The sequence below is a fragment of the Heteronotia binoei genome, chromosome 15 (genome assembly GCF_032191835.1).
Source record: "Heteronotia binoei isolate CCM8104 ecotype False Entrance Well chromosome 15, APGP_CSIRO_Hbin_v1, whole genome shotgun sequence".
In the NCBI taxonomy this organism is placed as follows: Eukaryota; Metazoa; Chordata; class Lepidosauria; order Squamata; family Gekkonidae; genus Heteronotia; species Heteronotia binoei.
In genome coordinates, this window is record NC_083237.1 from 10141858 (window position 1) to 10155571 (window position 13714).

At 46.4% G+C, this 13714-nt stretch overlaps 1 protein-coding gene across 1 annotated transcript; it reads left to right on the forward strand.

Annotated features, from left to right (window-relative positions):
- Nucleotides 1-862: 862 nt before the first annotated feature.
- On the forward strand, nt 863-9553 carry LOC132582955 (vomeronasal type-2 receptor 26-like). Its single transcript, XM_060254621.1, has 6 exons — nt 863-1104; nt 2621-2912; nt 5190-6047; nt 6561-6788; nt 7273-7399; nt 8652-9553. Exons 1-6 carry the CDS (start codon nt 863-865, stop codon nt 9551-9553), a joined length of 2649 nt encoding a protein of 882 aa, XP_060110604.1.
- The last annotated feature ends 4161 nt before the right edge of the window (nt 9554-13714 follow it).

A 13714-nucleotide genomic window follows, 5' to 3' on the forward strand; every position in this document is an offset into this window, starting at 1 on the left:
GTGTGCACCCTGGAAAGTTCTAAAGCAGACAAGGGGCTGGATTCTGATTCGCACTCTGCTTTCCAAGGAATTGTCCAGTCTTCTATATGCAGTATCAGATATCTTTGGTATCATTTCTGACAATGCTGACTTCTCTCAACAGATATTAGCCTCTGCTGTTAAGGATTAAATTAAGGTCTGGCTCGCCTAGCATTGCTTTCACAATTAACAGAATTTCACCATTAAAGTGCAAAAATATTTTTCACACTCACTTCCCTAGTAAAACTAGAGCTGGGAAATGATTTTCATTTCAGTTTTGATGTCTAGAATTGCCTTAATCAGGATTGGAATGGCAGGATATCAATGTCACAAGGTGAAACTCCACACTGTGTCCTTGTTTCCCTAGTACAGTCTGATTTTACTGTTGGAAATGGCTCAGTCTGGAAAACAAGCACAGAAAATCCCTTGTCATATGTAGGGGAGGGGGAAAGAACATTTAGTTCTAAATGTGGCACTAATAATCCAAATTGCCTCCATGTTATTGTCTCTCCTCGCAATTAGCCACTTCACTGTAATTTGCTCATTCTGACTTTAAGGCTCGATGAATTTTCAGAAGGTTCTAAAAAAACATTTAATAAATAGGCCTGAAAGGGATAATTCAGAAATTGAACCAAGGCACTGAGTGATGAGAGACGGAGCGGATGATCTCTTGCATCCTGTTTTGAGTTTGGCGTCTGGGCAATTGAGCTAGCGTTTAAGGCGTGCATTTGTCACTGTATGGACAGCAGGAAAAGGATGGAGGTGCTTCCATTTCAGAAGGCTGCTGCCCAAGGTAGCCACCGTACAAGAGAGCCTGTGACACTGCCGATGGGCTCAAGATAGCATGCCTCTGGAGAGAAGTCTTGCCAGGCTGCTCAGGCTGGTGGTGCTGCTTTTGCTGTTTCATCCTGTGGACTGGAGAGAACACACTATGCTGTGCTCCATGCTTGATCCCCTCCCTATTCCACATGAGCAGTACCAGCCTGGGGACCTTCTCCTGGGTGGGGTGTCTTCTATGATCACATACACTCTTCACACATCGTCATTCAGGGTGCATCCTGCAGAGAAAGCGTATGAGGATCCACAGTAAGCCATTTTATTTCGTTTTCCACCATATCCACTGTGGCAGATATAATCTCTAATACGGGGCATTTTTTGGTAGAAAAAGCCCAGCAGGAGCTCATTTGCATATTAGGCCACTTCCCCTGACATCGCTGTAGTTTCACACAGGGATTTATACACAAAAAAAGCCCAACAGGAACTCATGTGCATATTAGGCCTCACCTCCTGATACCAAGCCAGCCGAACTGCGTTCCTGTGTGTTCCTGCTAAAAGAAAAAAGAAAAAAAAAAAGCCCTGCTCTAATATAAGAATTACCTTGGGAGCTACTAAGGCAGGGGTGGCCAAAAATGCTTAATGTAAGAGCCACATAGAATAAACATCAGATGTTTGAGAGCTGCAAGATATGAACGTCAGATGTTTGAAGGAGGAAGGAAAGGAAGGAAGGAAGGAAATATATGGGGAGGGAGAAGTGGAAATAAAGAAATTTTAACTTTAACAGGCTTGGAGAAATGATTTAAAGGTATAAATGCCTTTTCCAAACCGGCCAATGGAACATTGGGGTTTTGAGAGCCTCACACGATGTGTAAAAGAGCCACATGTAGCTCCCGAGCTGCAGTTTGGCCACTCCTGTACTAAGGTATAGTTGGACCAGGGAGACAAGAATTTAAAATGGACCAAGATGGCTTTGGGTTCAAATCTTCCATAAGTCAGAAAGACCAGTGGATGATTTTGGTACATACTATATCTTGCAGCCTATCCTAACCCTAATTGTAGCAGGGTTTTGTCAGAATAAAATGGAGAGGGGATAATTACATACATCATCATGGAAGAAGGACAGGATGAGCATTTAATAGAAAACAACAGACCTATATAAGTGAAAAGGTTCAATATCCTTCCTTCCCCCCCCCCTCCCCCAGTCCAGTGTCCAGTTTATGGTGCTGTCTGTGAACCACATGAGGGATAGCTTTTCCCATAACGAGAACCCTTTCTGCCTAAGAAATTACGTGGGGTGGAGATTCAGTCATAAAATATATTATCTCATGCTCACAGTATACCTCCATAGAGGTTGTGCTTTCCATTACTGCTTAGTGTTCATGCTTTTGCAATTGAATGTATGTGCAATAGAGGCAAGATGAATCTGTTTTCTCTGTTCTGAGATCCTACCTTCCAAGCTGCTGGAGAGAACACGGAATTCAGAAATGATGAGAGCTCTTTCATTGCACATGACATTTGTGCAAGGCAAAGCAAAGATAGCGATTTATCTAGGGGGAAGGGACTGCAAAGTCTGGATTCTCTGTGTTAAACAGAAACCATTGCAGCATATTTGGGGGCTTACATGGCGACAATTTTTGCCTACCACAAATGCTGTAATGCATTATTATTGCTATTTGGTCAAAGATGTTTATTAACTCAAAGATATCAGTGAGGAATGTAAAAATGTCCTTACAATTAGGCAAAATCAAAATGGGTCACAATTATAACACGGTTATTTGTAGTTTGTAGGATTTTCCTGTTAAAGAATGTTCTGCTCTGTTTACAGTATGGTAACAAAGTTCTACCAGCACATCCTTGCCTTGTTGTTTGCCATCCATGAAATCAACGAGTATCCCAAGATACTGCCCAACATTACTCTTGGATCCCACATCTACGACAGCTACTATGATGTGAAGATGACCTATCGTACTACTCTGGACATGCTCTTCAAATCACAAAGATTTGTCCCCAGCTACAAATGTGACACCCAGAAAAACCTCATAGCTGTCATCGGGGGACTCGGATCTGAGACTTCTTTCCATATGGAAGACCTCTTAAGTCTTTACAAGATTCCACAGGTAAAATGTGTGTTTTAGAGTAAGTTTTTTTTTTTGATACTACATTTTTTTTTCCTATCTGGGAATAGTAATGTGAATGCATGACTGATTGAAAATACATGATTGACTGAAAATACAGTTTGATTATGGGGGGAGCCATATTGTTCCTTCGATGGTGAAGGAAAGGAGGCAAAGGGATTTAGCAGGAGACTTCCATTTCATGTTCATTTCTCAGAAATTTCAGCATGTTACATCCAAGAGAAGTCAGCTCCAGCTCATAGGTAGGTGGTCTGGGGGCTAACCTCCTCCAGAAGAAGGGATGTTCCTAAAGGGAGGGCCCACACCAAACAAAAATTTCTTCAGCTGAGGCCTCAGCACTCGAGTCCTTGGAGAGAACTAGGCCTCTTGTTCCACACCCAACTTCCTCTTTCTTTTTCTTCCAGTCTTCTTACGCACATTTATTCCAATATGCAATTTGAGCAGTTTAATTTCTCAACCCAACAACAAGAGCCTTGTGACGCAGAGTGTTGAAACTGCAGTATTGCAGTCCTAAGCTCTGCTCATGACCTGAGTTCAATCCCTGGTGGAAGCTGAGTTTTCAGGTAGTCTGTTCGAGGTCGACTCAGCCTTCCATCCTTCTGAGGTTGGTCAAATGAGTACCCAGCTTGCTGGGGGGAAAGTGTAGATGACTGGGGAAGGCAATGGCAAACCACCCCATAAAAAGTCTGCAGTGAAAACATTGTGAAAGCAACGTCACCCCAGAATCAGAAACGACTGGTACTTGCACAGGGGACCTTTCCTTTCCCAACAACATACATCCCCAAAGGTCTACATTACCATGATGTGAAAGAATTCATCCAGACCTATTTTTAGCTTTAACTGGCTCAAAAACTTCATATTTACTTGGGAAACATTAATTGCCCAAACACACATCTTTGGAAATTATAATCAGGGCTTTTTTTGTAACAGGAACTCCTTTGCATATTAGGACACCCTCCCTTGATGTAGCCAATCCTCCAAGAGCTTACAGGGCTTTTAGTGCAGGGCCTACTGTAAGCTCCAGGAGGATTGGCTGCATCAGGGGCATGTGGCCTAAAATGCAACAGAGTTCTGCTACAAAAAAGCCCTGTTTATAATAATGCATGACTAAGTCAGAACATTAGTCCACCTAAGTCCAGTGGGGGGGCGGGGAGACTGTGGCTCAAGAGCCACATATGGATCCTTCACACATATCATGTGGCCCATGAAGCCCTCACTGCTTCATCAGCCAGCTTGGAGAAGGCATTGATCCAGTTTGGTGTGGAGAGTCAGTTTGGTGTAATGGTTAAGGGTGCGGACTCTTATCTGGGAGAACCGGGTTTGATTCCCCACTCCTCCACTTGCACCTCCTAGCATGGCCTTGGGTCAGCCATAGCTCTGGCAGAGGTTGTCCTCGAAAGGGCAGCTGCTGTGAGAGCCCTCTCCAGCCCCACCCACCTCACAGGGTGTCTGTTCTGGGGGAGGAAAGTAAAGGAAATTGTGAGCTGCTCTGAGACTCTTCAGAGTGAAGGGTGGGATATAAATCCAAAATCATCTTCTTCTTTAAATCGCTTTTCCAAACCAAGCCAGCTGGTGGTTTGGAGAATGTATCTGAAGTTAAAGTTGCTTTATTTCCATCCATCTTTTCCTCCTCCCTCTCCCCTTCTATTTTCCTTCCTTCCTTATCGTTATCAAACATCTGATGTTTATTCTACGTGGCTCTTATATTAAGCAAGTTTGGCCACCAGCGATCTAAGTGAACATTGCCTACTTTACTGGCAATGGATCTCCAGAGTCCTCCCCGGGTCTTGCTACTTGGTATCCTTTAAATGAAGATGCTAGGAACTGAATCAGGAATTCTTAGGCTGGGTACAGATGGGCAGCTTGGGGTGGCAGCCTCCCATCTCAGAAGAAAACTGGTTCAGTGGAAAGCGCCCCAGGGGCAGTCAGACAGTGCACAGCCCTCTACCAGAACATGGACAGGTTGTGCATGCCCTGGAGGAGAGTCACACCACTCAAGCACATGAGCGATGCTTCCCTGGTGCTCCCAGGCCATTCAGATAGCTGAGAATGGTGCCCCAGATGCTCATCTGTGATTTGCTATCACTTACTACCTGGTAGTTTTTTTAAAGTAGAAGAGCAATGGAGTAAGGGTTGGAGCGAGGTGGAATCCAGATGTGCGCATTTGAATGCTCCATTTAAATCCAGATGTAGGTGTTTTCTGTGGTGGCCCAAATTGGCCGTCTGAATTCAGGTGAGATGACCTCTCCCTTCTTTCAGCTCACGTATGGGTCATTTGCCCCTGAGGATGCCACAAAGTCTAATACTTTTTACCGCATGGTTCCCAATGAAGACCATCAGTACATCAGGATTGTCCAGTTGCTTCTCCATTTTGGATGGACCTGGGTTGGGCTGTTCGCCGTGGATGATGAAAGTGGAGAACGTTTTATACAGGCCATGGAACCATTGCTCTCACAAAATGAGATCTGTTTGGCCCTTACAGTACCAGTCCCCAAACGATTCCTTTGGAATACCCTAAATGACATTTATGAAATTGCCTCAAATATTTATGAAACTTTTCCAGATACCAAAGCCAGTGCGCTTATTTTCTATGGAGATTCCATGGGAATTGTAACATTCAGCATGTATATGCTTCTAGGAGATCCTGGAAGTAAGGAAAGTGCTGCATTAAAAAAAGTGTGGATTATGACAGTCCAGACTGATTATGTATTAATAGGCCATCTAAAATACTTTGATTTTCAATACTTCCAAGGTGCCATTTCTTTCACAATTCATACCATGGAGGTTCCAGGGTTCCAGAACTTTCTTCAGCACATAAAACCTGACTCAACCCAAGGAGATGGTTTTCTCCAGGACTTCTGGAAGCAAGTATTTGACTGCCCACTCCTAAATCCCCTGGAGCTCTTGAAGGATGACAACGCATGTACTGGAAAGGAAAAGCTAGAGAGCCTTCCGTATCCCGTGTTTGAAATGCACATGACTGGCCACAGCTACAGTGTTTACAATGCAGTCTATGCTGTAGCACATGCCCTTCATGCCCTTCTCTCATCAAGATCCAAGCATGGAGCAATGGCAGGTGACAGAAGATTTGAATTTCAGCATCTCCAGCCTTGGCAGGTAATGTCCTCTTAGTGGAATGGCAAAGAGTAATGTAAAAGAGCCAGTGTGGTTGAGTAATGAAGAGCATCAAACTCTGATCTGAAGAACTGTGTTTGATTCCCCACTCTTCCTCCTCATGAAGCCATCTGGGTGACCTTGGGCTAGTCACAGTTCTCTCAGAGCTCTCTTAGCCCCACCTACCTCACAGGGTGGTCTGTTGTGGGGAGAGAAAGAGAAGGTGATCCCAAGTCACTCCGAGTCTCCTTTGAGTAGTAGAGGGCAGGGTATAAAACCAACTCCTCCTCCTCCTGCCAAACAACATGAATAACAGTACAGATTTTTCAACAGTGTGGCATTGTGTGTTATCTCCTCTGAGATCCAGTGGATTGTCTTTCAACTCTTTGAAAAATAGTTGTATTATCTGTCTGGGTTTAAATTAAAGCTTATCTTCAAGAAGAGATTTTTTTTGGTGGGGGTGGTATACAGCAGGACATTTTTTATATATATATTGCTATCCTTTTCTTCACTTAGCTGCACCGGATTCTGCAAGGCATTTCATTTAATAATTCAGCAGGAGAATTGATATATTTTGATGAGACCAGCGAGAGGATAACTGGGTTCGATATCATGAACCTAGTCACCTTCCCGAACAAGTCCTTTGGCAGTGTGAAAGTGGGAAGAGTAGACCCCAATGCTCTCAAAGGAGAAGAATTCATCATCAATGAAGATATCATTGTATGGCAAGCAAGTTTTAACCAGGTTTGAATTGAGTCCACTCCATTATCCAGATCATTGATTTAGGGGCATACATTTTCCGTGGCTAAATATATATTGATCACTTTTTGCTGGCTGTGTGATGAAGTCAGGACCAATGTTCACACTCATACATTAAAGACAAGGTTGAGACCAACATGACAAATATTTCAATGTGGGGGTTCTTTCGTATATATGAACTCATGTGTTCCTTGATTTAGTATTTGGTAGGTTTGTAAAGGAGTCATATACAAATAAGTTCTTCACTGGGAAGAGACACCAGAATGACTGGTGAGTCTGTCCACAAATTTTCCTCAACAAAGGGATGGAATACAAAAGGATATATACACAAACATATTGTATCAGGCAAATTGCTACAATTGCTGTATGCCTGATTCAGATTTATTCTGCTTTACATGCTCACTGCTTGGTAAATGATACAATACTTTCCCCATATTTCCCATCCCAAATCTCTTTCAACTGTGGATAGGTGCTGCCTCTGTCTGTGTGCAATGATTACTGCCGTCCTGGTTATCAGAAGAAGAAAAAGGAAGGAGAGAAATTTTGCTGCTATGATTGTGCTCCATGCCCAGAAGGGAAGATATCGAACCAGACGGGTATATGATGAATCTTGATAAGATACATTTGGCTTTATGAACAAACAACTAACTCACAATGAGGCTTTAAGCTTTCAGTTCTCAAGTTTGTGTCTTCAGCAGGCTTGTAAAGAAGTTTTACATAGACCCAGACCGATTCCCCACTTGTCCCGGTCTCACGCACTGCTTCTCTGTAGGGCTTCTGTCTGATTTTGCACAAGCTGCTGTGAGGCAAACTGGTTTTTAGAGGATCTTGCTTGCCACAGGAAAGAGGCAAAGTGAGTTGCAGCCTTGAGTTGCAGCTTGTACAAAATCAGATGGAAGCCCCACGGAGCATAAGATCGGGACAAAACTAGTAGGAAATCTATTCCAGTGAAGATGATGCAGAAGTACTCATCCTCCCCCTCCACCACTTCAATTCAAATTGTGTTCTGAGGGTAAAATAATTTAGGAAAAATTTAGGGAGAACTGAACAATACTGCTACCCATCCCCTTTGGCATGAGTGAAATGTTTATTTTGGGGAGAAATGTATTGAAATTCTAATATTAAAATGTTATATAAGACAATCAACACCATTAGATAATGATAATTTGTGCATATAACTGTAGAGATAGTGTATTTTGATGAATATGTTTATTGTTTAAATGTGAATAATTTTAGGTCAGTTACTATTCAACAATGTGTTTAATGTTATCTATAATATCACAATTCCAGATATTTTCTTAGGCCTAATTATTATGGCGGTATGAGAGTCTTTCTGAATAGTAAACTTCCTTTTGTTTGCTAGAGAATTTGTTTTCTACACTTTGTATTTTTTTGGGTTCTGTCAGATGGCAAATATTGAAGATACATGTTCTAAGGTAGCATACGTTACAGAGGTTTGCAGGCCATTCTCAAACATTACCAATATTTGAAACAGAAATTACTTTTTCATTTTTAAAAAACCCCCCAAACAGGACATTTACACTGTCATAAATGATATTTCCATCCATCAAATTAGTATGGATTTGATAGGAAAGTGTATTTGCATAACCTTTAATCCCCTCTCCCCAAATTTCCATTTCCTCATTCACCTGGGGGGGGGGGCAGGGACAGAACAAAAGATTCCCCCCACCACCACTAGTTTCAAAAATGTGTAAAAATTATAAGCCTCTACTCCATATACAGGGCCAGCAGTAAGCATAAACAGGAATGGTTTCCCACAATGGCCATACTTAAAAGGCGATCATGAGTTGCCACTGTGACAACCCCTGTTCCTTTTGTTTGTTCCAGATATGGAAGACTGCGTCAAATGTCCAGAAGATGAATATACAAACAAGGACCAAGATGGATGTCTCTCTAAAGCTACAACCTTCCTATCCTTGGAAGAACCTTTAGGGATCAGTTTGACTTCAATAGCTGTTTCTCTGTCTCTAATCACAGCTTTAGTGCTAGGAACTTTCATTACCCACAGAAATACCCCCCTGGTCAAAGCCAACAACCGGCATATCACCTACGGTCTACTCCTCTCCCTTCTGCTTTGTTTCCTTTGTTCTTTGCTGTTTATCGGACAGCCTATGAAAGTAACCTGCTTCCTCCGTCAAGCTGCTTTTGGCATTGTCTTCTCCATGGCTTTGTCATGTGTGTTGGCCAAAACTATCACGGTCGTCATAGCTTTCATGGCCACCAAACCAGGGTCCAGCATGAGGAAGTGGGTAGGGAAAAGACTGGCCAGCTTCATTGTCCTTTCCTGCTCCTTTCTTCAAGTAAGCATTTGTATGGTATGGCTAGGAATCTCTCCCCCTTTCCCAGATTTTGACATGCAGTCATTGACGGAAGAGATTGTAGCCTTCTGTAATGAGGGGTCTGTTGTCATGTTTTACATTGTCCTGGGCTTTATGGGAGTTCTTTCCATCATCAGCTTGATTGTAGCCTTTCAAGCCAGGAAGCTTCCAGACACTTTTAATGAAGCCAAGTTTATCACTTTCAGCATGGTGATCTTTTGCAGCGTTTGGCTGTCTTTTTTACCAACCTACCTGAGCACCAATGGGAAATACATGGTAGCCGTGGAGATCTTCTCTATCTTGGCCTCTAGTGCTGGAATACTGGTCTGTATATTTTCTCCAAAGGTTTACATTATTGTCCTGAGGCCTGAGCTGAACACAAAAGAGGAGATCATTAGGAGAAAGGATTAGAGGATTGGAAATTCTTATAGTATGTGCTTCTGACCAAGTTTTCCACTGTGAGCCAACCATCTAAACAAGAAATACAAAGTCAGTATGGAAGCACAGCTACAATCATCAATGTTTACCCCTGAAAAGTTCTTCCATGGGTGTTGTTGTGTCAGCCCTTTCCTTCTCAAATACAGCACAAGAGGCTAAGAGCAGAAACTAGTTTGAACTCAAATAATGAAGAGATTTATGGGGTGCTTAGAATGCCATGCTGCCTCTCTGATTCAGGCATTTGATGCATTCACACCACCTGAGTGAGGAAACAGTAAACTCATGTCTATGTCAGAATGCTCTTGGGGAGGGAACACCACTGGTGCTTTGCAAGATCAATCAACCATTAGCTGTCTCTAGAGGACTACTGTGAAGTCTGACACTTGCCCCCCTAGTTGGAATGAAGAGGCAGACACAAGTGTTGGGTTTTAAACCGGGCCGCTTTATTAAACTATTAGCAACTGTAACTGGCAGGGGGGTGAAAACCTGAACCAGACAAGCCCTGGGGTCAACACCTGGACCCCGCCTTGTCCAAAGGGCGAGCCACCCTGCCCCCAGCACAAGCCCGCCGTATTCGGGTTGTAGCTGAGCGGCCAGGCCTTCAGCCATCACCATCTGGGCTGGCATCAATCCCCATGGAAAGATCCACCCAGGTGAGGCTCCCTGTGATCTGCATTCCCCGCACTGAGCCGTTTAGCCCATCTACGGTTCCTGCAGACCACCGCACCAACGGTGCTAGGCCATAGGTGCTCCCCTGGAAAACCCTGTGGCCAAACCTCCTCCAGCCTGCGACCATAACAAATACCACTAACAAAACCTAACCTACTAGGCAGTACAAGGTAGGCGAAAAACACCCCCACATGCGCCAATTGTGTGGAAGTGAAAAAATTCCTACCTGGCCCCTAATAAGGTGACTGGCATATGCCTGTACTGCCAAAAGGGAGGGTGGGCGGGCAGAGAGCCAAAACAAACTGCGTGGAGAGGGGCGGGAGCCAGGGCTTATATAGCCCCGGCTCCGCGCCGAAACAAGCACCCGTATGTTGGGTGATGTCGCCCCTTCCTCCTTCCAAGGAGGCAAAGACGGCCCCCAGCCTAAGCGCCGGCAAGCCGGCTTGGCTGGGGAGGGGCCGGACCTTGCCCCCCTAGTTGGAATGAAGAGGCAGACACAAGTGTTGGGTTTTAAACCGGGCCGCTTTATTAAACTATTAGCAACTGTAACTGGCAGGGGGGTGAAAACCTGAACCAGACAAGCCCTGGGGTCAACACCTGGACCCCGCCTTGTCCAAAGGGCGAGCCACCCTGCCCCCAGCACAAGCCCGCCGTATTCGGGTTGTAGCTGAGCGGCCAGGCCTTCAGCCATCACCATCTGGGCTGGCATCAATCCCCATGGAAAGATCCACCCAGGTGAGGCTCCCTGTGATCTGCATTCCCCGCACTGAGCCGTTTAGCCCATCTACGGTTCCTGCAGACCACCGCACCAACGGTGCTAGGCCATAGGTGCTCCCCTGGAAAACCCTGTGGCCAAACCTCCTCCAGCCACCGCCAATGCCAAGCCTCTGCTTAGGCATTAGCGCCCCAACGGGTGGCCCAGAGCCAACCGCACCCCCTGCCGTATCTCATCTAAAAAGGCCCGGTTGCCCAACTCAAAAGATGAACGCCATCCGGCCGATACAGGTTGGCCTGCTCGACCCGTATGGCCGGATGCGGGAGAAAAATTCCCAATCCCCCTTCCATGGCTTTCTGAATGGCCCTATTGGCCTTACGCCTGGCACGTTTGACTCCACCCCTACATGGCCCTATTGGCCATGCGCTTAGGCGCTCTATCTCCCCGGGTGAAAGGGAACACCTCCAAGTCTTTCATGGTGATCTAGCTGACCATATCAGGACCAGCCAAGAAGGACAAGCCCTGGGGTCACACCCTGACCCCGCCTTGTCCAAAGGGCGAACACCCTGCCCCCAGCACAAGCCCGCCAGGTTCGGGTTGTTGCTGAGCGGCCAGGCCCCGAGCCATTCACCACCTGTGCTAGCGTCAATCCCCCCATGGAAAGATACGCTCAGGTGAGGCTGTTCAGTGATCTGTAGTCCCCGCACCGAGCCGTGTAGCCCATCTGCGGTTCATACAGACCACCTGCACACTTGGTGCTAGGCCATAGGTGTTCCCCTGAAACCGCCCAAACGAAAGACCCAGATGTGCGGAGAAGGTGCCCCGCCTCTCTCCGCACTACGGCCAACACTGGCCCCCAGAGACCCAGCCCTTCCCCAACTGCCCCGTCGCTGAAACCCAGCTGGGTGCCTGTTGGAGACCACATGGCTTGAGGGGCCACCTGGAACTCCCCGCTGTGCGCGCAGATGAGAACACGCTGCCTCTGACTACGAGCCACAGCACCTGAAAAAAAAGAAAATTCGTCAGAACAAGTCATGACCAGGAGGCGATAAAAACCTTCGCCCTCCAAAAATGCCCCCCAGGCAATCAATGGGCGCACCTGGTTCAAAAAGGTTGCCGCCCTCTGCAGGCCAACCAATGTTGACATCACGTCCCGGGGCGCCCGTCCCGCAGTGTCAGTAATTAGACTGCACAACTAACTAGCTAATACATAGTGCCCAAAACAGGCCCTCAACGAGGCCGCATGAAGCAGCGCAGTCCCGAAAGGGGAAGAGCATAACTCGTGCCACAGAACCAGTCAATTAACATGCGGTCCCACGGTGCTCCCAAATGCCCGGAATTGGGAAGCCGCTTTGTCATATGCCCTTCTGCTAGTAGGTCTTCTCAGCCAACCCATGGGCTCTACCAATAAAGGCAAACGCCACCAGTTGGCCCCCAATAGTCCTTGCCTCCAAACCTGTCACTCTTCAACACGCAGGATTACATAATATGAGCCGTCGAAATCGGCCAGTAATCCTGCAACACCACGGCCCCATGCGGCTCCTGAATAGGAAAGTCGCTCTACCATGATCCCCTCTGGTACTAGGTGCCAAAGCCAGCTGGATGTGCCTACCAGCTTCAGCTTCCCAAATTGCCAAAGATCTGGGAGGAATGACGTCGGCCGCGAGTCAACTTCCGGGGCGAGCTGCCTAAAGCACCACAGCGTTCACCGCCCCATTGCAGCCTCCGGGCACATGCCCTACCAGGAATCAAATGTTCCACCGGAAGTAACGAAGTATGAATAACCTAACCGGGTATGTCACCCACACGACTTAGAAGTCAAGGGGTTGATAGCATGTACTACCGCCATGTTAAAGCCCCAGACAAGTCCAAACCGGTCGGCGAGTAGCTCACCCCAACGCCAAACTGCCACTAGAATTGGGAAAAAAAAAAACAATTCCAAAAATGGCGGGACCACACTGAACCCGCTGTCCAAAGCAGGAGCTCCTGGCGTCCCAAATACACCTCAAAGAGGCCCCACCAGGTGGCCCCACTTTCATGCACAGTTAAGGTGACCAACCACCTACTGTAATTAGAGCAGCGACACCCTGCGTTGCCCACTAAACACAGCAAACCGGCCCCTAAAGTCATCAACCACTTTCACCAGCAGCCGAACTGCCCACTGGTGGGTATCGAGCTCAATGCCCAAGGAATGTAAGCACCGTACTGGGCCCCTCGGTATTCTCATACACCAAAGGTACCCCCAGCTTGATGTCCAACTCCTGAAAAGCATGTAAGAACCAGGCGCATCACCTTGTACCAGCTGGACCGACGAAAAGTAGGCGCCCCAATAGTGCGCCATGTCATTAAACCCGGTCCTATCCTATAACACCCACTCCACCAAGGAGCCAAAGCGCTTGAATACAGCGCTGGAGACCGAGCACCCCATCGGGAGGGCCCGATCCATATAGATTTACTCACAAAACAAAAACCAGGAACTCATAATCCTAAGGATGAACTGACAAGAGGCGAAATGCCGCCCCAATGGCATATCGCCCACGCTGCCCCAACACCACAAACCACACAGTACTTTAACCGACTGGTTAAAGGAAGTGTACTTCAACCGAACATAATTCCATAAGTCACCGACACCCCTCTGGGGTAGGACCGGTGAAGAATAAGGCGATATTCCCCTGGCGCTTTATTAGGCACCACCCTTGGGGTAAATACGCACAATGTGGGTACAGGCTGTGTACCAAAAGGGGGTCCTA

Coding starts and splice junctions, on each gene's coding strand:
- LOC132582955 (XM_060254621.1), top strand. CDS start 863: ATGCCTCTGGAGAGAAGTCTTGCCAGGCTGCTCAGGCTGGTGGTGCTG. Junction 6,048..6,560: donor AGCATCTCCAGCCTTGGCAG/GTAATGTCCTCT, acceptor TTCTTCACTTAG/CTGCACCGGATTCTGCAAGG. Junction 6,789..7,272: donor GGCAAGCAAGTTTTAACCAG/GTTTGAATTGAG, acceptor AACTGTGGATAG/GTGCTGCCTCTGTCTGTGTG.